This window comes from Anabrus simplex, chromosome X, assembly GCF_040414725.1.
Source record: "Anabrus simplex isolate iqAnaSimp1 chromosome X, ASM4041472v1, whole genome shotgun sequence".
NCBI lineage: Eukaryota > Metazoa > Arthropoda > Insecta > Orthoptera > Tettigoniidae > Anabrus > Anabrus simplex.
In genome coordinates, this window is record NC_090279.1 from 161,652,697 (window position 1) to 161,677,680 (window position 24,984).

The 24,984-nt window shown below is 39.3% G+C and overlaps 1 protein-coding gene across 1 annotated transcript in view; it reads right to left on the reverse strand.

Annotated features, from left to right (window-relative positions):
• sti (sticky) overlaps positions 1 to 24,984 on the reverse strand; it is a 252,717-nt gene that overhangs the window by 210,016 nt on the left and 17,717 nt on the right. The window contains exons 4-7 of the mRNA XM_068230935.1: positions 22,591 to 22,858; positions 10,300 to 10,477; positions 4,532 to 4,648; positions 259 to 379 (exon numbers count right to left, since the gene is read on the reverse strand). Coding sequence (XP_068087036.1) covers positions 259 to 379; positions 4,532 to 4,648; positions 10,300 to 10,477; positions 22,591 to 22,858 — 684 coding nt within the window. The remainder of the gene's footprint in view (positions 1 to 258; positions 380 to 4,531; positions 4,649 to 10,299; positions 10,478 to 22,590; positions 22,859 to 24,984) is intronic.

Sequence of the window (24,984 nt, forward strand, 5' to 3'; positions counted from 1 at the left end):
AATGACAGAAATCAATCATGGAAATGCTTATGCTTATGCTTATATTAAACACAATATACTTCCTTGTAAGCCCTAAGACATTAGACAGCAGGCTTTCAGCACAGCCTGCTATTAGATCGTCATCAGAATGACCCAAACTGCTTACTACATTTCTACTCCCTTCTAGTAAATAAGTGTGAAAGATTACAGCCCTGCCCTGCAACTACTTTGAGCCATTTTAATAATGCTTTTAAAAAAATTATCCATTCATAGACTCACCTGCACTTCATTTCTGTACTTTTCAAGAGCAAGTTCCAACTGTCCACGATCCACTTCGACCATCTCTAGCCGTCGTGTCCTTTCCTCTAGCTTGCGCTCCAAGGCCTCAACTGATTGGTTTCTGAAAACAGACGACTTCAAAATTTATAGCTTGACTAGCTGTTGTGCCTATACATATTTAAATATGCCACTTCTACTGCACCACCTCCACCTCTTTTTTTCTTGACTTATGTAATGTAATCGATGTGGAGGAAATGCAAAAGGCCCAAATACAATCTTAATGGTGCAGAATATCGGACCCGACCGAAACTGATAGCGAACAATCAGGAGCTGGATTCATGCCTCTCAAAACCAAAGTCATCAAGGTAGGAGGCTATCGTGTAAAGTAACATCAAAAGAGAGATACAAGGAAATTCCAACGTTTATCAGAATTAAACAAGGGGAAAAAACAAAACAAAGAAGGTGACCCACATGGATCAAAAGAAACAAAATTTTAAATGTACAAAACTCTTAGAGCCTGTTCAAGATTAGTCAAGTTATATCTCAAAACATTACATTTCTCTCCACTCAACACCAATCTTTATCATCAATACAATATTTTGACTTTACTCATTTCCTTCACGCTTACAAACTATGACCCAAAACGATGTATGTGTACTTCTTTCTCTTCTTAAAAACACCAATATCATATCAAGGAAACAAAATCTTCCTCCCACGCGCCACGACAAAAAGGGCCCTCTCTCTCTTTTTTTATTACAATCTCCACAGAACAAAAAGAAACAGAAAAAGATCATTGCCAATGTAAAAAGAGGAGGAGGGTCTAAACAAGAAGTCATGCGCCAAAAGCACAAAATATGAAAATCTTAAACTACCATAATAAATGGATTGGCATGGCTACCTTCTAATTCCTCCCTGGGTGCAACAGCCCCGAATGACCATGATCTATCAAGCAACCGCTGCTCAGCCAGAAGGCCTACAGATTATGAGGTGTCGTGTGGTCAGCACGATGGATCCTCTCGGCCGTTATTCTTGGCTTTCAAGACCGAGGTCACTATCTCACTGTCAGATAGCTCCTCAATTGTAAACACGTAGGCTGAGTGGACCTCGAACCAGCCCTCAGATGCAGGTAAAAATCCCTGACCTGGCCAAGAATTGAACCCGGGGTCTCCGGGTAAGAAGCAGGAACGCTACCCCTACACTGCGGGGCCAGCACCTTCTAATTAAACAGATAAAAAAGTACCGGTAATGCATACTATCCATAAAATAGAGAAAAATAAATAAACGGCAGAAAAACCTGTAAGAACAGAAGTCTTAAAAGCAGAAAAAGGGTTTGAACAGCTGATACGTCCCATTTCCAAGCTACACTCCCACACATACAGAGACTCACAATATCCAAATCATAACAAAAGGAGCATAACAGCAAGGCATATCCAAGCATTCGTTGATCAGTTAAGCCAATAAATCAAATGCTCTTTGCCTAGTCCAGAAAATAAACCGATGTGCAATGTATACAATAGGAAGCCTTTATCGCCTGAACCAAACATGTCACGTAGTTATACATCCTCGCTGTCAACACTTATTCATGCCACACGATTTAGGATTTCATGTGGACATGAATTTCGCCCAGCAAACGATCGCAATTACAATCATGACTTCCAGGCTCGAGCAATGCATCGTAGGCCTGTGCTGTTGTGCCCCAACTTACCTTGTGTAGTGGCCATTCACATTTCACTACCATCTGTCGGACTTGTTCTCCACAGACTGACCGCCATTTTGAATGATCAGCTGACTCTCCCGCTCACCTGACATCGCTCTAATGTCTCACACATTCTAAAATGAACTGTCGGTTATATAAATACGCCTCTCCTCGCGCAGCTGGGCAGGTTGAACGAAAGGCTGCTCCTCGCTGGATGTGGGAGCACACCACAAAAGACAAAGGTGGTACTCTAGTACCTTCGACTGCTGATATTTTGGTTTCAGGTGAGACATAGAGAACAAGTCATGTAAAAATATCGTCGCATTCATCCACACATCTTGCTAAGTAATGACGGAGTTGGGAGAGTCACGCAATTGCAAGGCACTAAAATCCTTTTTTGTTTTTGACTACTGATCCATAACACAAGCTTAGACTTACACGCTTTACCGTATTTTTAACTACTTCACACTTCAAGCAAATTCTATCTTCATGTGACTGCCCTTACTCCTATTAGAACTCTTTTGGCGTCAGTCGTGTCTCTCGGTTCCCTCATTCCCATCCCGCCTCCACCCCTCATCTTGTTTGAAATTTTGTACGATTGCATGGTATTATGTGATATAGATGTTGATTCCCCTAGGGAATCTGAAATATTTGTCCCGAATAAATTTATAATACCAATATAAATGGTCCGTTATTGGACATTATAAATTTTCCAGCCAACTCATTCCTGGTTGCCAGCATTTTGCCCTCGTGTGCTAGGTTGGGCTCATCAGTTGGTACCTAGCACACCTACCAAGACGCTGGCTAGTGCATACCGTGGAGGCCACTCCGTACGCTACGCTGGCAACCAGGAATGAGTTAGCTGGAAAATTTATAATGTCCAATAACGGACCATTTATATTGGTATTATAAATTTACTCATTCGGGACAAATATTTCAGATTCCCTATGGGAATCAACATCTATATCATCTGATGGCCAAGCAGGCATCAATTTTTGGTAAGGAGACAAAGTCTCTTATAGTGCAATGGCATTGCCAGTGGCTCCAAGTAGCCTAGCAGTGGCCTCCCTGGTATGCACTAGCCAGTGTCTTGGTAGGTGTGCTAGGTACCAACTGATGAGCCCAACCTAGCACACGAGGGCGAAACACTGGCAACCAGGAATGAGTTAGCTGGAAAATTTATAATGTTCAATAACGGACCATTTATATTGGTACTGTATGGTATTAGGTATTTAAATTTAGGACTGAATTGTAATGAACTCAACAATCGTTTGATCAATCTCACTGTTGATTCATTTGAATTGTGTTACTTATTCAGTTAAATTTATGAGACTTGTTAACGATTTGGCATAAGTGTTTCCACGTCTACGCATCTGTATTAACTATATAAAGTATTTAAACTAAACATGTACCATACACTTTCAATATTTGTCTCAGTATCCATCGAATTATATTTGTTATGCTTTGTACCCGCTGGTCGGTTCAGTACACACATGCATCGTATTCTAGTAAAGGGTTGTTATTATTATTATTATCATCAAAATTATCTTTTCATTTAGTTTTATATCTTGTTACCATCCTCTAGGTTCCAGATCCCTCTGGGCTATATTCCACTGCGCACAAAAGTGTTCAGTTATTATTATTATCATCAGTAATATTGATGTTAAACCTGTACTCTGTCAATGAGCAGTAGCTCCGGCCTAACATAGGGTCACCACATGGTGCCAGAGTATTACAATAACCTAGTAACAGTTCATAACAAGATCGTGACAGTGATAATTACATCATAGCAGTACCACAGGCCATAATGCAAACAACACAACAGTTTCCAACCACACGGATATTCAGCCATAAACACACACACAAGATAAAACTAGGCTCGAGCCACACAACGCCTATTAAAATGCAAGTCAAGACACATCTTTAAGATATCCATGGCAAACACGTCAAAACAAAGGAAAAGAATGAAGGGATATTGTTACCTCAAATTACTTGAAGAGACAAATCATCTAACACTCCCGAAATGAACGAGAGTGTTCCATAGCATATAGTTGAAACGGCTGCAACATCGCCTATATGAGAGGAAAGCCATAGCTATCCCTTTCTCCTCCTCACAAGACATAACCCAGAAGACATTCCAAAAAATATTGAGTGACACAAAGCTGACTGTAAATAATGCAAAATCAGAATGAAGTTACAAGATATTCACGGGGACCACAGGCATGGTTCACTACATAGTCCACCTTGTTGGCACTGCCCAAAGCGCTAACAAATATTGCTCACGGCATCGCCCTCTCGGGCGTTCACTCTCTTTGACCAGTTATATCATCCCTAATTATGAACATTAAATTAGCAGAGGACACAATAACATTACTTCATTTAACATACTGGATTTTTACATGAACCTTCAAGGAAAACCCCTATCGGTATTTAAGGATCAGATAAATCCCTATGAGATCGCTCAAGAGGGGTTGTACTGTATGAAAAAATGTTTAATTTTCAATTCACATACTTGAATTTTTACATGACCTGACTAAATGTGAAATCCACACAGGACAGAAGATTACGAAACCTTACCTATGAGATTGTTCTGCCATCTTCAACTTAATATGTAGATCCTCTATTTCTTTCTTCTTTGCAGCTAGTTGAGACTCCACATCAGAGCTCTTGCGAGGAGAGCTGCTGGATTCCGACCTTGAACACAACGTAAAATAAGTTACAAATCTTCACTGCAACAATTTTTAATTCCCGAATGTAGTATTAACAAATCATTGAATTAAGAGAATTGGAAATACAACGCCATGCTACTTCTTAAAAGTAAAATGTGTATGCAGTCTGGTTAATGAAGAGTTGAAGTTGAGAATTATTGACAGTAATATAGGAAGAGTATAATCTGGTTTACAAATTGGTGTTGGAGCTCAGATATCTTCATGTACCTCATTTTCAATATGGGCATTCACCAAACCCTACTGCAGAAAGCTGTTCAGTTGAGAGTATAGTAAAATACTTTTCATAACAGATACGAACGGAGTGAGCACGCGTGTTAACACCAAACTCTGTACATGGGAGAAGAGTGGCCTCGAATCCCACCGTCGCCTGTCCTGAGAATTGTTTTCTGTATTCTGCATATTTAAAAAAATGCAAATGCTAGGAAGGTTCCTATTCATAGGCCACAGATGATTCCTTCCACCTGCTACCTAATTTCATTCACCATCATTCATTTCATCTTCATTAGCTCCTCAACTGAGATTGGTGTCAGGAAGGGCATCAGGCCATAAAGACATGCCATATAATTTTATCTCACCTCATCACCAAACCTGTATCAGGAAACTGGACTAAGGGGTAGATGTACACAGATACCCGTTGTGTTGAACTAAGTGTTTACCTTTCACAACTGCATTGTTAGACTTTCATCTTGTTAGATTTTGTGAAGTACATAATGAAGAGACATTAAATATAAAACAAAAATGGCTAAGACACTGGTGGAAACTGAACCCAAAACATCACATCAGATCCCTGCCTACAGGACAAGAATGACCTAGGCCATCACATCTCAATTGGTAGAGCATTCAAAGAGATAAAGTAGTTGTAGGTTCGGTTCCTACCCGTTTCCAGTTGGCCACTTGTTCTGTATTTAACATCTCTTTGGCATGCACTACATCTACTCAACATGACCTAGTAAGCTGAATGTCTATTTAAAAAATCAGTCATGTTGGTTTTTCTGTATTTCGATTGCACCGTCATGCCATTTTATATTTTTGACTGCACCATTCTGCCATTTAATGTATGTTTACCATCTTGAGACTAAACCTTAACTCTTTCGCTGCGCTATTTTGAAAAAGAACACTTACAGAAAAATGTAATTTTTTTCGTATTTTCCAAATGAACTGAAACTGTATTTTTTAAAGGAGAGCGACATATAATAAACCATTGCACCATTTTTAACTCAACTTCAGCAGTTTAGCAGTGACATTTGACCTTGAAACACACATTACTGTGATGCATCTCCAAACTTGGAACTGGACACATTGCAGGCTGTCCTGGGCTATTCTTACAAAAAAATTCTGTCTGTTTTCTCTTGCACAGTCCCTTGCCTTTCTTTGAACATTTTGCTGGTAATATGGAACAAACAACACAATTAGGTTTATGACTCTTGTCCTGGTGCTCCAAAGAAAGTGCCTCTCCGTCAGGTGCGCTTGTGGTATGTAATCAGAAAGTCTTCCTCGTTTCGCTGGCGAACTGCGCTGATACTCTCTTAGAAGTCCCATTATGACAGAATTTCTGAAGTCAGGAGTATTAATTGTCCTTTCTTGAAGCTTATTGTACAATATTCTTCCATTCATTAGTGCAGTTTCAAAGCCATCACCAATATCCTGCCAGTCTGAAACAAAACAAAGATCTTCCTCGTTGGCACTATCTTCCGAACAATCACTATGCACTTCATCACTTGTTTCGTTGTCCAAATTTATTGAACAGTCTGAATCAGAATCGGCCACTAAAAGATTGAAGATTGCTTCACTGTCATTCCTAATGTTATGCGTGCTCATAGCTGCTGAGTGAAGCCTGCTATCGGCCAGACAGCTGACAGGAATGTTGGCGGGCAGGCGAAAAATAACAAACATAGGTCCAGTATAGGCGGCAGCGTTTTCAAACAATGCTTAGTACAAAGTCAATACATGACTGCAGATGTTTGTGTTATTAAATGCGCCTTTATTAAAGAAGCGCGCGGAAAATATAGCAGGAAATTACCAAGTTGACAAAAGTCGATTACCGCAGCGAATGCTATAGGGAAGCAAGTCGACAAAAGTCGACTTCTGCAGCAAAAGAGTTAAGAAGAATCATACCTCGAAGAACCATCCGATGCACACACCAAGAAATGCTCCGTCTATAATCCAACCATCCCTTACTACAAGTCAAAGTGTCAACTTGACAACATTGAAGTCACTGGCTTAATGGTCGGTGCGAGAGGTATGATCCCTGGCTTCTTCGCAAAGTTTTGCAAGGACGACAATGCCTTTGTTCTAAAGCTGGGTTTCCACTGATTAACATTTAACAACAACATGTTAAAAATGACATGTATACGAACATTTGCTTCATAGTTGACTGAACATGTTAACTTGATATGTTGAAGTTAACATTTTTAACACATTCGCGTGTTTTCTGGTGGGACTGCAGAAATCATGCTGAATCAATTCATTGTTCGTGTGGTGTCGGCATAGCTTCAGCAAAGTTTGTGTAGGTAAACTACATTAAAATCATGCTCAGACATTCTCGAAGTTTTAAATCCAAACCTGTCTTCTACTTTGAGCTCATTCGGAATTTCATCCACATTGTGCCTTCTATTCAGATATTGTCGTACCCACATTATCCATTCCTTCTCTAGAAGGGATGATGACCTAGATGTTAGGACCCATTAAACAACAAGCATCATCATCATCCTTCTAAAAATCCTACAAGAAGCAACAGCGGCAATAACAAAGGCCAAATCTTCATCTGAGTCTATTGTCCTTGTTTGAAAATGCAAGACACCACCTGAATGTATTAACACAAAGTGATATGATGAACTAGAAGCATATAAACAAAGAAAATCAAGTTTAACATGTTTATAAGTGTGGACACAATGTTAAATGAAACAGTATTTAAGAGTTAAAATGTTTAACATGTTTTAACATTTAACATGTTGTTAAATGTTAATCCATGGAGACCGGCTTTAAGAACTGCAATGACTGCTCTCAAAGGATCTATTTAAATATTGTGTAATCAATTCAGTGGACAACTACAAAGTTTATTGAATGATTTTCCAAACTCTCTCATTTTAAAATTACAAAATCATAGTGTCAAGTAGGCTTTGTCTTATGGCAATCCCTCAACGGAGGAAAGCATATTGTCTGTTCTCAAGCAATAAAAATAAAATGGGTGTTACTTATACAAATAGCCAGTCCCGAGGTGTAGGGGTATTGTGCCTGCCTCTTCTTTAAAGGCTCTGGGTTCAATTTATGGCTAATTACCGATTGGACTGGAATGGGGCTCACTCAGCCTTGTGAGAGTGACTGAGGAACTGTCAGATAAAAGAGAAAGCCAAAAAATACAGCTGAGGATGTCATCAAGCTGACCACGAGACATCCCAGCATCTGCAGCCATTCATCTTGGCAGTACAATGCTCTAACGAGGTGTTGTGCCACAAGTTGATTTTGTTAGCTACTGAAATACAGTGGAACCTGCCTCTGCCACCTTCATTTAGTAGTCACCTCTCAGAAATCAATGAATTTCCTCACAAGGCCTGTGTTAATATCCCCTCCTTTAAGCGGACATCACACACTGTGGTCAACGTCCAGACACACTTCACAAACTGACCTGAATAAACGGCCGGTCATAACAGCTTCAAATACTTTGTTCATCCCTGAGACAGACACACAGTAATAAAGTTGATCTTGTAAACATGTAGGATAACAGACTCATGAAGTTATTGAAAAGAATTAACAAGGATAATAAAATGAAGATAAATGTTGTTCTGTTATGACTTGATGGTCCAAATAGGGTTTTAAATTCAGCATGAAGGGTGTGAATAACTGAATATCAGGTAATATTAATAATCCAAGGAAAGTTCTCAATGTGACCATACAAATAGTATTGTAGTTTCTCTTTTCTGGGGTACAGTGAACATTGCCATTCTTCCCCATCCTCTCTTTTCCGTAACCTACCAATAAACGCAGTTGTAAAATGTCTGCGACAAGTACTGGGGCAACATGTTTAAATAAGCCAACAAAGTGCAAACTCATTTCAAAATGTTTTTTGGTTGAAATCATATCTGTATAGTGTTCTTCTGTTATGCTTATTGGCAGTTTAGAATTTGAGTTCAGTTATAATACTGTATTCAGACAGTGAATGTGTAATATACTGTATCTAATAAGTCAAAGGTTGTTTTAACATTGGAGGATAGGAGAAAAGTGATCCTCAAGTGAGAATTGAAGAAAACTTGCTAAATTTTCAACAAGGGAATAACGCTTCATACAGCCACTGTGTCATGTTTTAAATTAACAGTATGGCAAGAATACAGTCTCATAGTACAGGGATACTATTTGCTTTACTGTAATTTACATAAATTAGATAAGGTGTTGACTAGTCAGTATATATATGTTACGTGGATCTGGCCCTGTTTTATTGCCGGTTGACCTTCCTAATGCCAACCCTATGTTAAGAGATGTTACTCACTATAGCATGTTTTTGTTGTGGTTGGCAGTGTGGTGTGTTGAGATAACACACACCCAGTCTGAGTCAGAAGAATTATCCAGATGTGATTAAAATCCTCAACCCAGTTGAGAATTAAATGCAGGACCTTCTGAACTAAAGGCCTTTACATTGACCATCCAGCCAAGGAGGTAGACTAGGTTCATATTGTTGCTGGATATGAGAAATACTTGTAGAGTTGTAACACACCCTCATACATTACGAGTACAGTAAAACCTCAAATATCAGTCACAATGAATGGAAGGGGAGGAACAGATAATACGTTTGACTTGTTCTTACCATGTTTTTGTGTTCTTTCAAAGAAGTCTGTACTTTCATTGAACTTTAGTACCAGCAATTTCTTTTCTGATGTCTACTCTAATTCTCTGGAGTAAAATAATGTCCGAGAATTAAGTGTGAAATGTCATCTTCTTGCTCCGTAAACTGGACGACACTTGCAAATTGTCACCCACCAATTCGCCATATTCGAATCTTTCAATAATTCAAAGTTTTGCTTCAACTTTCAATTTGTATTATTAATTGAATTTATTAACTTCGGGTTGCAGAATGTTCAAAATGAGATCTGAAGCTAAAATGACTACAGCCAACAAGATGCAAATTGGTGATTGGCCTTTTAAAAATTTTGTGGGAGATCAGTGACGCTCGATAAGCTGATCTCGACAGCAGTCAATAAGGCTCCCACAAAGATGATGTATAAGAATACCATGTGGTGTGAATAGCAACTGTAGCCTTGTATAGGATCTCTTCTTGGACGCTTCATACCCTACTTTTATAAGATACAAAACACTATTATATTCTCGCAGACACACATAATTTTACCAGAAAGTACTTATTACTTTAAAAACCGAAAGACCACTGGATAATCCGATGATAGGTTAAACAAGAGACAGATAATCTAGGTTTTACTCTATATCCATTTGTACAAACACCACATTAAAAAAAAAAATACTCACTACATAAGAGCGTGAGTAGCAGCACGTATAAAAAAGAAAAGATAAGAATAATCAAGAATTTTGGGATATGAATATTGGTATAAAGAACCAATTATGAATAATTCACAAAAAATGTCACTAAAATCCAATGGAACAATTTCTTACAAATGACTGGGGTTCACATCGTGGGTGTACGTGAAGCCAATGAAGGGTAAATCCTTGCCGCTGAATTCCTTGCGTGTTTTGAAGTTCTCAATGGAAAGAGCTGGAACCTCATGTTCAAACTCGACGAAGTTGGAAGTATCGTCCACGCCATTTACCACAGGTACAAAAGGTGGAACCACTGAAAAATAAAGAATAAAATTCTCAGTAGTTCATGTGAAACAACATCACCTTCACTGCATAACATAGTGAAAGGTTGATACTGATACTTAACAAGTTGTTAAATTTAGATGGATGCTTTCACGGCTCGTAGTTACAGATATGATAACCTTTTGGGCTTTGGCTGTGTCAAGAAAACAAGGTGAAATTCTTTACGTTTTGCAGAGAATTATTAGGGATGTTTTCCTGGTGAGAAGAGATTTTCTCCTGCGACACAGAGCAAACTTCTCTGCGAAACATAAAGAATTTCACGTGTTTTCTTGACAAGATAAAAGCCCAAAAACTAATTATCATGTCTATAAATTGTTAAATTATTTTAACATTTGACCTAACAAATAACTGTGTTTCATCAACAAATATTGTTAAAAATTTCTTGCCCTACACAATAATATTCTTATTCCATCATGATGATATTGTTCTTATTGGCTGCAATGAATTAGAAATTAGGCAGTTATTTGTAGAACTAGAGAAAATGGCAGCAAAAATTGGCTTACAGGTAAATGATAAAAAGACACATTACATGGTTGTACAGAGACCGAATCATGAGGAGGTTGACAGATTGCCTTTGAAAATTGGGAAATACAGTAGAAGTCCACTATAGCGAGTACGGCATACGAGAACTCTGTTATAACGACAATTATTGTGTGTCCCTTCAAAATTCCTATATTCAACTGTGTATTATACTTCGGTTACAGCGAGAGGCCTATCACTGACGCATCCGGTATTACGAGCAATTAAGCGCACAGAATTTTTTTCGCTACCGATATTTATGCACCCCAGCAATTATGTTGCATGCGATCGATTATATTCAGTATCGTATCCTCGCTATGTCCACTAGCGAGCTCTCTCATTAACATTCGAAGGCGATGTCGGAGTCAGTTAGTAATACCCGTCGACTGCTGTTCCGTAAAGAAAATTCAAAATGAAAGAGAACTTTTTTCGTAATAAATGCGTAAATAACATGTCCAATATCAGTTCTTCACTCATTAAAATTAAAGGCTGAATAAACAATTGCTTAATTTTAATGCTAAATACTGCAATTAAGTAAGAATGGGATACACCTCAAGGTATGGCAGAGTGCATCATTGATTTCAGAGGTTAGTTTATGTTTCCTCGCGTCTGTTAAATTACGGAAAGGCTATTATCATATAAATTTATAGCGAGAAGGTTATAATTTTTCTACTGGTGCTTGAAGTATATTTTCATCATATGTATAGTACAGTTAAGTTAGGACAGGTGATGCTGTTTGAATAAGAAAACTTTAATGTTTGCCACAAAATGCTATCGATCATGTTCGCAACGATGTAGTTTTCTCACTATGGGCATTTGCAAGCTCTCTCGTCTAAATTCAAAGGCGATGTTAGAGTGGATTAGCAATACCTGTTGATTGCTGTTCTCTGAAGAAAATTCGAAATGAAAGAGGATAACACGTTTTCATAATAAATGCATAAATAACGTGGTTGAGAGTAGTTGTTAACTCGTTAAAAATAAAGGCTGAAGTAAACGATCTCTTAATTTTAATGGTATATTCTAAAATTAAGTAAGAACGTGATACACCTCAAGATATAGCAGAGTACATCACTGATTTCAGAGGATAGTTTATATTTTCTCGCGTCTAGAAAAATTTTGGAAAAGCTTCTCCCATGTACATTTTTAGCGAGGATGTTATAATTTCTCTACATGCGTTTGAAATATGTTTTCATGATACACATACGGTTAGATTAGGTGACGCCGTCTGAAGAAGAAAACTGAAGTGTTTGCCACAGAAGCCTCTGGAGGGATACTGTATTTCTCCGAGTTCAAGACGAAGTTTCTTTCTAGTATCTCAGATGATAAATCAAGGGTTGTCATTCATTCGCGGCCTAACAGTACTGAACACCACTGGCAACTATCACAGTAACCACACTGCTTATTTTCACTCCCGCGCGAGCGCACACACACAAAACTCACTGACAATAAACGACTGCCTCTTCAGATATACATCGCTAGCCGCAGCAACCGGTTGTACAATGCCTCTGTGTAACGTAACTGGATCTCAGGGAAATAGTGAAGATAGAATGACTTTCTATTAGGCTCTACAAAAAAGTTTCTCAAATCTGCAAAATGCCTGAAAACATGCGAACCTTCAAATTCTTAGAAAGGCCACAGCTACTCAGTAGCAGAGTTATAACGTGTCTACTGTACCTGACGTTTAGTAAAATTAAGTTTTTCAGACAGCAGAAATATTTTCGTTATGGCTCGTCGTATTGTAAAGATAGGTGGAACAGGTATTGCTGGCAAATTTTCAAAGGGTCCCCGTCGACATTATGATGCCAATTTTAAGTTAATGGTTACTAAACACTTGGAAATGTAGAATAATTTTGCAGTCGCAAGATACGGCACAGGCCTAACTAATATTCAGCGTCAGCATAAAGACAAAGATAGCTTAAAATTGTGTACACTACAAAAAATGCATTCAGTGGCCCGCAACAAGGACGCTTTAAATAAGTCGATGATGAAATTGTGAGATATGTGAACGAAAAACGCAAGGGCAGAATGGCCATCCCGTGGCGCAATAAAATTGTTCATTGACCTTCAACGTCCGCGATTAGGCCTATACATCGCTAGCCGCTGAAGTTGGCCAAACGCAGCAAGCGAGAAGGGCAAGTAAGTAACAGAGTTTTATAGTAAACAAGAATATTTCCTGAAGGATCGTTGTACCGTAGAGACACGTAGAATAAGTATTGCTGGCAAATTTTCAACGGGTTCTCTTCGATATTATGATGCCAATTTTAACGTAATGGTTATTAAACCCACGGAAATAAAAAAGTTGTGCAGCCGCACAAAAAAAAAAAAAATACAGCATAACTAAAGCCAATGTTTGGTGTCTGAAAATACCATTAAAATGCATACTGTACAAGAATGGCATTCATACAAGTTTAGAAAGCACTTTTTAAGCCTGATTAAATTTTTTGAAGGAAATTCGGAGAAATACGGTACTATAATATTTTCAGAATGAAATTAAACCTACACTTTTACGTAGCATCGGATTTCAAATAAATAACAAACAATTAATCCGTTGTGTGGATATTATCCACGAAAACACAAGTTTTGAACAAACTGATTGCCGTTCAATCCTATCCTATTCATTCATTCATTCATTCATTCATTCATCCTATTTTAATGGGTATGGGGGTTTTCCCTACTTTTCAAAAAATCGGATATAACGACAATCCGCTATAGCAAGTATATTTTTCGCTGTTGTGAATTCTTGCTATAACGGACTTCTATATATTTAAAAGAGTAGAGGAGTTTAAATTCCTTGGTGTATTAATCGATGAGCAAAACCGAAGGCAACAGGAACACCAAGCTAGAATTAAGAATACAAATAAGGCATTTTACTCTATGAGCTCTATATTAGGTTCCAAGTTTTTAACAAAGAATGCAAAAATGATTATCTACAATACAATCATTCGACCAGTACTTATGTATGGTTCCGAGACATGGAGTATAACCAAAAAGGAGCAGCAGCAGTTGCAAATCTTTGAGAATAAAGTTTTAAAAATATTTGGTCCATGGTTCGATCTTATCTCTCAAAGCTACCAAAAAAGATCTAATTATGAGATTTACACCCTCTCTCAACAACACACTATAATAATAATAATAATAATAATAATAATAATAATAATAATAATAATAATAATAATAATAATAATAATAATAATCGTATGGCCTCAGCTACCGTGTGCAGACATTTCGATTTGACGCCATCTGGCTGTCTGCTCGTCAATTTCGACGTTCCGTTTTACTCAAGGCCCACTAGATAGCAGACAGAGTAAACCGGACCTCTCTTGGGCGACTATGGCTGAGATTTAATGAATTTTGTCAGGTAAATAGCAAATGTATCACCAGAGATCTTTTACATGCCGACATCGTATGACATGGAGTGTCGAATGGACTTTTTCAGCCCTTCAAAAATCCGACTACCTCTGCCGGGTTTGAACCCGCTATCTTGGGATCCGAAGGCCAACACACTACCACGGATCCACAGAGGCAGCTAACACACTATGATTTGTGTGATAGAATCCAACAGACTGCGCTGGGCTGGACAAGTACTGAGGATGCAGGATAACAGAGCACAAGCAGATCCATACAAGGGATCTCTTAACCCTCGGGACATCGCACGAGGCAGTGTAACATCAGTCGTCGCGTGCGGTGGAAAAGACCACAAGAACACAATATCATTTCAATTTGCTATTTATTTTGTTATGTTGCTATGTTTTTTCTTTGCTCTCTATTTTCACCATTAAAAATACAAATATTATTTGTTCACTTTTAAATAGTGCTTTAAAATAATACAATAACTAATATTATGTTCTACTTTAAAAGACACATCAAAATACAGTGAAGTGGGAAGAACATAGGTACACAGAATTTACGAACTTCTCCCCCCGCCCCATGGCACAAGAGCCCCAAAGGGCCATGGCCCACCAAGCAACCACTGCTCACCCCGAAGGCCTACAGATTACGAGGTGTTGTGTGGTCAGCACAACAGATCCTCTCTGCCGTTATTTTTGGCTTTCCACACCGGAGCCGCTATCTCACCGTCAATAGCTCCTCAATTGTAAAATCACGTAGGTTGAGTGGACCTCGACCAGCCCTCAGATGCAGGTAAAAATCCCCGGGAATCGAAATCGGGGCCTCCGGGTAAGAGGCAGGCACACTACCCGTATACCGCGAGACCGGCACAGAATTTACGAAAGTAAACTGGTAAAAATGTATACTACAATGTAGGAGTAATTTACAACTATCGGTAAAAATAGGTATAAAACAATGTTACAGCAATATAAACAAGGTAAACAGTGCAATGGTCAGAGCAATGTTATCGCTTTAAAGGCTACAACAGATAGAAGGGTAACAGCAATTAGAGTTTTACTGTTCACAAAGCAAAGCAAAGCCATCTCCATACAGGCCATGAAGACCCTTGGAGGGGTGGAAGGTAAAGGCTATCCGTAACCTCGTCACTTGATGGGGTAGAGTGGTTAGCTCTACGCCCGGCCGCCTTTGCCCCCAGGAATTAACCTGGTACTCAGTTTTGGTGTAGGCTGAGTGAACCTCAGGGCCATGTGCACCTCTGGAAGTGAAAATCTTGTTTCTTAAAATTTTACGACTTCCTGTTGGGGATTCGAACCCACGTCCTTCCGGGCGAACCGAGCACGCCTTTACCGCCTCGGCCAGGCAGCCCCTTTTACTGTTCACTAAAGACAATTTATTTATCAATCTTCATTATATTCGTGAGCTGACCGTATCCTTAGATAATAAAACTGCCATCTTCATTTCCTTCATCTTCATCTGCTATCCCCATACTGCAGGCTTGACAAGTGAAGACAGTGCGCTTCCGGTATATGTACAGAGAGCAGGTAGCACAGAAAGCCTTTGTCCTTCTGTTTCTTGTTCTGTTACAGAAGGCACATTTGCCAGGGTTTTGGTTAATCCTCTCAGGCCTTTCTTCTTCTCTTCCTGTCCCAAGAATATTGCATAGTATCAGCTTGATTCGTTGGGGAATATTTTGAAGAGAGAAGCGATACTACATGTAATCGTGGTATAGCTCAGTTGCTAGTGTCTTCAAAGATGTCGACGGTTTATGTCAACTTTGTTTTGTAGAATTATGAAACGGTTGCTGCCACCTGCGTTGAGCAGAGTGTAAAACAATGTCAGGGTCCATCGTCTGCTCGTTCGTGACACTGTATAAGATGCTTTAAGCTTATCAACGACATCCACTCCCCATTTCGATAGGTTGTAAAAAGTCAATATTTCAGGTTTCTCTGCCTCACCCGATTCGTCATCAATAGAGTTTGTGGTTTTTAGCATTTGCGATAAATGCGAAATATGTTGAAACTTTGTCAGCGTAAGTGCCTTCACCTTATATGACCCATACGAGTGTTTTTTAGCGATTTCTAATTGGCGATAAAATGTGATAATGGTTCAAAATGTGAAATTATACAATTTATGCAAAATAGATATGAAATTCTCCGTTTTATCTGAAATGAACACTTATCTTTTTAGAAACAATGAATTTTTCTTAAAAATAAGATATAAGTGGTCATTTATTTCAGTGGAAAGAAATGTTTTTCAACGGCCAAAGAGCGATGGAAAGAACCACCAATCACACAGCTTAATACAGTACGCGCAACTTTTAGTGACACCTGGTTTTACGGGGTGGGGAGTAAGGAGGGAGCTCTCCCGATTCCGGTAATACTGCCACTGAATGGAAATGAAATCTGAATTGAATCGATAGTATGATCGATCGATATGAATTTTCTAAACCTTTATTTTCTTAAGCCAACAACTGTGTCACACACACATTATATAACATTTTTCCATGAGAATCTTGTTCCTAGCAAGAATTCTATATTTCGGCTCTGCTGTGTAAACAACAACAGTACTAGTACGTTAAGTGTACGCCAAATGTCTCATGGCGATGCCTACTTGATTCACAGTTTGTGTTTCAAAGGTTGCCAATACAAATCTCGAAAATAACCAAGGTCTACCGATTCAACATTAGGGAGCACAGGTTTTTCGTACACTTTCAAACACACGTGTTCCCTAACTATGTGTTGACATGCATTGTATGTAAGCTTTGGGAAGGCATTCTTTCTGATTATATTAGACATGTTTGTGAAATTAATAACTGGTTCGATAGAAGGCAATTCGGTTTTAGGAAAGGTTATTCCACTGAAGCTCAACTTGTAGGATTCCAGCAAGATATAGCAGATATCTTGGATTCTGGAGGTCAAATGGACTGTATCGCGATTGACATGTCTAAAAGATTTGATAGGGTGGATCATGGGAGACTACTGGCAAAAATGAGTGCAATTGGAATAGACAAAAGAGTGATTGAATGGGTTGCTATATTTCTAGAAAATAGATCTCAGACAGTTAGAGTAGGTGAAGCTTTGTCTGACCCTGTAATTGTTGAGAGGGGAGTTCCTCAGGGCAGTGTTATCGGACCTTTATGTTTTCTTATATATATAAATGATATGAGTAAAGGAGTGGAATCGGAGGTAAGGCTTTTTGCGGATGATGTTATTCTCTATAGAGTGATAAATAAGTTACAAGATTGTGAGCAACTGCAACGTGACCTCGAAAATATTGTGAGATGGACAGCAGGCAATGGTATGTTGATAAACGGGCCTAAAAGTCAGGTTGTGAGTTTCACAAATAGGAAAAGTCCTCTCAGTTTTAATTACTGCGTTGATGGGGTGAAAGTTCCTTTTGGGGATCATTGTAAGTATCTAGGTGTTAATATAAGGAAAGATCTTCACTGGGGTAATCACATAAATGGGATTGTAAATAAAGGGTACCGATCTCTGCACATGGTTATGAGGGTGTTTAGGGGTTGTAGTAAGGATGTAAAGGAGAGTGCATATAAGTCTCTGGTAAGACCCCAACTAGAGTATGGTTCCAGTGTATGGGACCCTCACCAGGATTACCTGATTCAAGAACTGGAAAAAATCCAAAGAAAAGCAGCTCGATTTGTTCTGGGTGATTTCCGACAAAAGAGTAGCGTTACAAAAATGTTGCAATGTTTGGGTTGGGAAGAATTGAGAGAAAGAAGAAGAGCTGCTCGACTAAGTGGTATGTTCCGAGCTGTCAGCGGAGAGATGGCGTGGAATGACATTAGTAGACGAATAGGTTCGAATGGCGTCTATAAAAGTAGGAAAGATCACAATATGAAGATAAAGTTGGAATTCAAGAGGACAAACTGGGGCAAATATTCATTTATAGGAAGGGGAGTTAGGGATTGGAATAACTTACCAAGGGAGATGTTCAATAAATTTCCAATTTCTTTGAAATCATTTCGGAAAAGGCTAGGAAAGCAACAGATAGGGAATCTGCCACCTGGGCGACTGCCCTAAATGCAGATCAGTATTGATTGATCAGTATTAGACTCTTGACTATAGTCTGTTATTCTTGACATAGGTGCTTTGTATTAGTTCTGTTTTTAAGTATGGTAACGATTTATAGTCTTTTACATTAAAAGATATTAGAATCATTCTGTATTGACGGTTTTCACTTTACAAAGGTAAAATTAAGTGTATCGTTCTAATTCTATACATCATATAATTCCATCATTAGATGGAGTAATCAAATTATTCAAACATGTTTTGGCTCATTTGAGCCATCTTCAGAGAAGAAAAAAAAAAAAGGGGGGGGGGTCGAACCAATTTACATTATTAAGCTAAAAACTGCCAAAAAACCTAATGAAGGAACAAATGAGAAGACAAAAAGATATTGGAAATAAAAACAACCCAATATACAATATTTACACCATGTGGAGCAAACAACAACTCGTTGCGTTGAAATTCTATGAAAACAGGGGTTAATACAAAACATAACTGAATCTAAAAACTGTGTTACCTAAGAAAAAAAAAATGAAAAATGATACAGATGGAAACGAACAAAAAGTGCACATAGCAAGGTTGCGGACTTCTTAGTTTAAAAAATTTGGTTTCATAACAATTCAAAACAGGATGAAATCACTGTGTCGAAAACTCAGGTTGATAGTCTGCCTTTGCAGAAACACCATCACATTAAATGGCTAGGAGGGGAGCGGGAGCGAAAAAGTTTGAGAAACCAAGCCTGAGATAATGTGCAGGCGAAATGCACGTGACAAGTGATGGAAAAACGCCAATGAAATTTAACCCTTACCAATCGTCTGTCAGGTGAGGCCCGACATTACAACAATCCTGTTCTGGTCGCATGTCGGGGGAGACCCGACATGACATTTCATCGCCCACCGCTCGTCTGCCGTCTCTTAGCCGACAAATTACACTATGATATACTGTACTGCCATCTTTTGGTTCAGCGTGGAACTTTGTAGAATCCAGATACCATTTGACAATCAGTCAAAAACCTATTATTTAGATGGCAGTGTAGCCGTCATCTGTCCCCTCACGCACACGAAAGCTCGAGCGATAGTAAACAAACATGGTCGCCATGTGCTCTTCTAGTCATATACAGTATATGATGTATATGTCAGGCAACACACAAAACCACAGTATTTTTGCACCTCTGCTCCTAATGAATATATCTAATAGCATTTCACGATGCCTAAAAGTGAACTGACGATGGTCGGTTTGTGTACCGTAACCCAACATGTACCTGATGCTGACGGCTGGCACAATTATAAACCAGCAGATCCAGATTTCAAATTTGTACACTGAAATTATTAACGGAACCAATCGGTATGCGATAACGATGATAATAATAATATTAATAAAAATGCAAAATAATTTGTCTTAAATTCCACATATTGCTTTTATTTGCTGCAGTATAGCTTGCTGAAAACGTGTATAGCCTAACTACATCATTTAAAAGCAAGTGCTATCTCCAAATCATGAAAGATGAATACAGGTAATATAAGATAAAAATTTACATTTAAAATACGAGTAGTAGAGACAACACAGAGAACTTTAATTCGAGGGGTAAGGGTTAAAACTTTAGAGCAGCAGCATTCTCAATATCTTCTCAATCTAGTGGACCCATTCTCCATTATTGTTTCACAACGTTGGCTGCTTTGTTTGCCTTATTTTAAAAGGTCGGGAGGGCCACGACAAAATTTGAGAAGCTGTGTTAGAGCAGATGACAGATTCATGGTAAACTGTAAGTGATCTAGTGGAAACCGTCAATGAAGTTCCAATCTGTAATGGAAAAAAATGTTGTATGAGAAACTTGGGCTGACGAGTAAAAAGTGTAAAATGGGTGTCAAGAAAGCTTTAAACTTACGGTGTTTAGGCGGTGGTTGTTCTCTCAAAACGACCTGGCCTTCTCAAAGTAACGGTCCCGTTCGTACGATCGAGTCTATTGTTGGCTCAGCTGTATTTGCGCGGATGGAAGGAGCGGAGGGGAAAGGGGTGGTGTAGGGCTGGTGGGGAGTGGGTGGGGAGTGGGTGGGGAGTGGGTGGGGAGTGGGTGGGGAGTGGGTGGGGAGTGGGGAGTGGTGGTGAGTTGGAAAGATGGAGGCAGGGTTTGTTCATATTATGGAAGTTCTGACAAGTATATGGAATGAACACTTCAAGTAGAATGGGTTTTTTTTTCCGTTGATTTCATTTAAGTTGTCAGAGGGGTTCATAAACTGATCTAAATCGATGTGGATGCTCTCGAGAATGTTGAGCAAGGTGCCTTTTTGCTCATAATGCAAGATTTTAAGATCTTTATCTATTGAAGTGTATTTGTGGCTGGATGCTTTATGTTCACTCATAACTGAAAATCGATTATATTTGAGAGTGTTGCAATGTTCGGCGTATCTTATGACAAAATCGCGGCCTATTTGACCTATAGAGCTGGAATTACAGGATTGGCATTCTAATTTGTAAACTCCGGAGTTCAAATATCTATTATTAATGTTATTATTGACAGTGTGTGGATTGAAAACGAGTTTGGAGTTGGTGTGGGAGGTTCTGCAGGCTATTTTGATATTGTGTTTTTTTTAATATTAGAAATTGTCAGATGCAGAGGCCAGTCCCAGTTTTCTAACTGATGGTGTTTGGCCAGCGTGCACTAGTTCTTGCTAGGGACTTTTTTTTTTGTTAGTTGCTTTACGTCGCACCGACACAGATAGGTCTTATGGCGACGATGGGACAGGGAAGGGCTAGGAGTGGGAAGGAAGCGGCCGTGGCCTTAATTAAGGTACAGCCCCAGCATTTGCCTGGTGTGAAAATGGGAAACCACGGAAAACCATTTTCAAGGCTGCCGACAGTGGGGTTCGAACCTACTATCTCCCGAATACTGGATACTGGCCGCACTTAAGCGACTGCAGCTATCGAGCTCGGTTTTCCACACTATCAATCAATTTGTTTATCCTATCAACTTCTTTGGGATCAATTTTCACTCATAACACAAGTAAACAGTCAAACAATTTGTGTATACTAATTGTCGCGCATCCAGTGTTAGAACAAACGGCAGTAGTCGCCTGCGGTCGAAAGCACCGCGCACTCACATAAACATCCACAGCGACAGCAGAATAGCAACTAGGGAGCGCTATCAGGTTTTAAACACTAGAGGAAGGTTGCGGGGTAGATATGGTAGAGGGAGAAATCTGCCCTACAACAATCATAAACAGAGTAACAAAAGAAGAATATGTGCAGTCCAAAAGACCGCGGCGCAACGTCCCGAAGGTTAAAAGGAAAAGACCTTCAGGAAGACCCCGAAGCACCTGGAAGAAAGAGATCAACAAGGTATGCCGGACCCTCCAAATTGATAACTGGGAAGAGTGGGTTCAAGATCAAAAAGGAATGAGAGACGATTGTGAGATCGGCACGGAAACTTCACATCCCTCATAAGCCTACAGAGTGAGCGAGTGAGTGAGTATTCCCTCATGTTAAATGTCTAACAACTGTTAACAGTTCCAAAATGGCTGCTTTGAATCATGCTTCGGATGTCAAATTTCTGTGTTCAGATCTTTTGAACAACATTTTTGACAGAGGAAGAAATTTGCAAAGTAATGATTTTGAAAATCTGACAAGTGGAGAATTTCTACAACGAAAATCAGGTGAGGTTCGAATATTCCACAAACAGAAACTAATATCTTTTGCACATGCTGTTAGGATTTTGTGCTACTGGGTCTTTTCATGTAATAATATAGCTACAGTTAGTAGAACACTGTAAGTCGTGTAGCTGAAGCAATAGCATCCATGTGGTGGTGGTGATTAAGTGTGTCAATGGACTATCCATGACTTCTATGAAATATGCCTTTTTACTGATGTTTTAGGTGCAATAGATCCTGCACGTATAAAAATTAAATCAACTGCAGGCAAAGAGGCCGATGCATTTGAGCACCTTCAAATACCACCGGACTGAGCCAGGATCGAACCTGACAAGGAATTTTATATAAAATTAACAGCATAGTTATAATGAACAAATTAAAGATCAAAGTATGGCTTCACCTCCTGCTTGACTCTTCTTCCTCACTGACTGATGATGTAACATCCTAGATTTTAATGCAAAACAATAAAATGGGCACCAATGAGGAATACCCAGTTCAGCCATAACACAACTTCCAAATAAAACCACAGAAATTTCCACAAAACTTACTATTTCTTAAACCATTCCAATCAATGCTCGCAAAAAACTCGTGCTTAAGAATTCCTTCGTGAGTAAGGCGAACAGGTGCAGCTTCTAGAAGAGCACCAACCAGATGTCGGAAGGCTGCAGATGCTTCACAATCCTCTGGGAATTTAAGGCTCTTGTGGTGGTTCATGATGTTGTTATAAGTGGCAACGAGCTGCTCGCCAGAGAATGGGGTGCGTCCGACTATCATTTCATAAGCCACTACACCCAAGGACCAGTAGTCACATTCAACCTGTCAAACAGTAAACAGTTCTACTAACTAAAACTGACACAGATTAGAATTGTAGGAGAAGGCTTCAAGGCAGTCTTGAGTCATACCATCTAGCCCATATAACCTTTCTTTTCAAAACAAATATAGTTTTCTAAGGACCAGTTTCATCAAACCCTGTTAAGGATTTAACATCATATTAAACAGAATTGTTAAATGAATACACTGAGCGGCACGAAAATGCAACACTTCAGTTTCTTTCAAAACTGAAATTTATTTTAAATTTATGACACTAATCCAGTATCTTATGATAGAATATTCTGGTACGGTCCCATGTAAGTATCTAAAAATGAAAGGAAAACACGATTATAAACAAATTGAACAAATTAAGCCGAAGACGCACATTTTAAGGAAATATTGAGTAAGCTCATAAAAGTAATGCACTTATGTTTTAATGGTATACACTTCACAGACCTCGGAGACGATCTTGGGGACCTCTGTTCAATAGCATGTATTGCCACCTCTTGCAGCAATGACAGCATTCAACCTTTCAGGGATGCTCCTGATTAATGTGGTAATGTCCTGTTGAGGAATCATCTCCCATTGTTCCAGGAGGGCGTTCCGTAGGTCCTGTAGGGTCTCTGGATGGTGCTGATGGGCTTTTCTCCCCAGCTGGTCCCAAACGTGCTCAGTAGGATTCAGATCAGGGCTTCGAGCAGGCCAAGCCATAGCACGAATCCTTGTTTCATCCAAGAATTCTTGCACAATAATTCTTGCAACATGTAGGCGTACATTGTCGTGTATTAGTGTAAAATCATCACCAATAAAGGGAGCGAAAGGCACAACAGGCTCCCATTCTCCACGAAGACCAAATCCGTCCTTGCAGCTGTCCTGATTCCTGCCCACACCATCACAGAAACACCCTGAAAAGGCGCCCTGAATAAGAATGTGCAAGGGGAATACCTTTCCCCTGGCCTTCCCCAGACTCTCTCTCTTCCGTCAGGTGATCGGAGGCCAAATCGCATCTCATCGGTGAACAACACTTGATCCCATTTTTGTACTGTCCAGCCTAGATGTTCCCTTGCAAAACGTAGTCGAGCTGTGCGATGCTCTCTGGTGATTTCCGGACCTGTAGCAGGTCTTTAGGACTTCTTCCAGTCTTCTTCGAACAGTTCTCTCACTAACATTGACCCCTCGAACTTGGTGGAGTAGATTTCGTGCTTCAATGGCGGTGGTTTGATGGTTTCGGAGAACTTGAAATTGTAAGAAGCGGATGTTGCTCTTCTCGGGTCTGATCCTGGTCATCTTGCAAAGCCTCCAGTTTCCCTGTACCTTCGTGCGGTTCTGGAAATCGTGGAAGGTGTAGTCCTCAACACTTCAGCAACTTAATGCATGCTGTGACCATCTTCTACCAAAGCAACAGCTTTCGCAGTTTGTTCAGGGTTTAACGGCAGGTTTACTCCAGAAAACTGATTAAGACAATCACAGAAAGATCTTACAAACACGTGTGATTGAAAGGGGAACAATTAAAGCTACAACAATAAGCGCTACAAGAGCGGGAAAACATTATTTGCTCACATCCAGCCACGTGTTTTCCAGGTTGAGCGAGAAAAAACATTAGAGGCTAGTGCAATAAACAATCAACACTTCATTGTTTGTTCGCAGAGCAACACCATTAACATACCCCGCCTTAAAAAATTGATTGAAGTGGTTCACTTGATTAAATAGATAATTACACAATAATTACACATCATTTATTGGGTGTTGCGTTTTTCGTGCTGCTCAGTGCAGTTGTTTCATCAACTGTGGTTAGCACTGATGCTCTATTAAACTCTCTGTTAATTCAAGTGGGAATTCTCGTTCTCTTGAAGGAGCTTAACAGAGTGTCATAAATTATGAATTTCATTATGGTCCGTATTGACAATTGATCACTATCAAAGGGTAGGAAGGGTCCACCTTTTCAATACTATTAGTTTGTATACTGTCTTATAAAACTGGGACTAGTTTCGACCCCATATATATATTGGGTCATCTTCAACCATGCTCCAATTGGAAGACATAAGCACTCATATAACCAATAATGATATAGATACTGATATGACACAATTTATAGCCTTAATTTAAACCATTGATGAAGTCTGAATAACATA